The sequence below is a fragment of the Primulina tabacum genome, chromosome 11 (assembly GCF_025594145.1).
Source record: "Primulina tabacum isolate GXHZ01 chromosome 11, ASM2559414v2, whole genome shotgun sequence".
In the NCBI taxonomy this organism is placed as follows: Eukaryota; Viridiplantae; Streptophyta; class Magnoliopsida; order Lamiales; family Gesneriaceae; genus Primulina; species Primulina tabacum.
In genome coordinates, this window is record NC_134560.1 from 38850161 (window position 1) to 38851778 (window position 1618).

Sequence of the window (1618 nt, forward strand, 5' to 3'; positions counted from 1 at the left end):
CCATTGAAGATGGAAAGCGAAAGAAGAAGCGGGGAGGCCGGGAATTAGCTATCGGATTAGGAGTTGGATTGCCGATTCTAATTCTTGTTTTGGGATTTGTTGGCTGTTTCTTGAAGAAGAAAAAAGTATAACAAGGAATCAAGAGATACACATACATACGCTATCGACCCATCGATGGATAACGAATTTCAAAGGGGCACCGGGGCTAAGAAGTTTTGTATGCTGAATTGTCCCGTGGAACTAATCATTTCGCAGAGGAATTAAAGCTTGGAGAAGGGGGGTTTGGTGGAGTTTATAGATGTTTCTTGAAAGAAACCAACTCATATGTTGCTGTAAAAAGGGTATCAAGTGGATCACATCAAGGCCTAAAAGAGTATGCATCAGAAGTGAAGATTATCAGCCAATTAAGACACAGAAACCTCGTCCAACTCATCGGTTGGTGCCACGAAAGAGGTGAACTCCTCCTTGTTTACGAGCACTTGCCAAATGGGAGCTTATATTCAAATATCTTTAAACATAATTCAGTGTTGACATGGGAAGTTAGATACAAAATTGCACAGGGATTAGCCTCAGCTTTGTTGTATTTACATGAAGAATGGGATCAATGTGTAGTCCATAGAGATATCAAGTCAAGCAACATCATGCTGGATTCGAACTTCAATGCCAAACTTGGTGATTTCGGTCTAGCTCGACTGGTAGATCACGACAAAGGGTCACAAACCACGATCGTGGCAGGAACGAGAGGGTACATGGCACCCGAATATGTGATCTCCGGCAGGGCCAGCAAAGAATCCGATGTATATAGTTTCGGGGTCGTTTTGTTAGAGATCACTTGTGGGAAAAAGGCCATTGAGGCTAGATCTCAAGAAAATAATATAGTGGTATTAGTGGAATGGGTGTGGAAACTTTACGGTGCCGGGAAAATACTCGAGGCTGTGGATCAAGACCTAGTAATCAAGCAAAATGGTGAAGAAATGGAGAGATTGCTGGTTGTGGGGCTATGGTGTGTCATCCAGATAATCGGCATCGGCCCACAATACGACAGGCGATGAATGTGATGAATTTTGAGGCTCAGTTGCCCGTTCTTCCATCAGTGCTGCCGGTGCCGATATATTACAGTCCTTCCATGAATATGGTTACGAGTTCTGGTGTGAATTACAGTATTAGCGGGAGTGATTCTCTGGAGTACAGCCATTACAGTAATTCTTCAAATGTTACCACTTCTTCTGCAGGTTCTGATCCATCTACTGCGTTGCTTAAAACTTCTTGAGGCGTCGTTTTTTTTATATAAATTATTTAGTTCTTCGGAGTACTACGTTATCACGGACCCGTGCATGATTGTCATACATGGATGGATATTTTGTCATAATAGACTTTTCAACATGGCCACACATATTTGAAAAACTCATGCCATGAATTTTCAAATCATCAAATTCTATGGACTTATATTACTAAAAGTTGTAATAATCATAATGACATTTTCTATATCATTTAGTCTTCTTTCTTTCTTTCTTTCTTTTTTTGAGTTGGAGAGAGATTTTGTTGTAAGAATTGGAATCTCGTGAGATTTTTCACGGATATAGGTCGATCATTTTTATACTTGGAGTGAAGAGTGATA

At 40.5% G+C, this 1618-nt stretch overlaps 1 protein-coding gene across 1 annotated transcript; it reads left to right on the plus strand.

Moving 5' to 3' along the window:
* The first annotated feature begins 174 nt into the window (after positions 1–174).
* LOC142518605 (L-type lectin-domain containing receptor kinase IX.1-like) lies at positions 175–1317 on the plus strand. Its single transcript, XM_075621396.1, is given in 3 exon segments — positions 175–214; positions 217–1005; positions 1008–1317. Coding segments are annotated over 3 exon segments (1092 nt in total). The 3' UTR covers positions 1271–1317.
* The last annotated feature ends 301 nt before the right edge of the window (positions 1318–1618 follow it).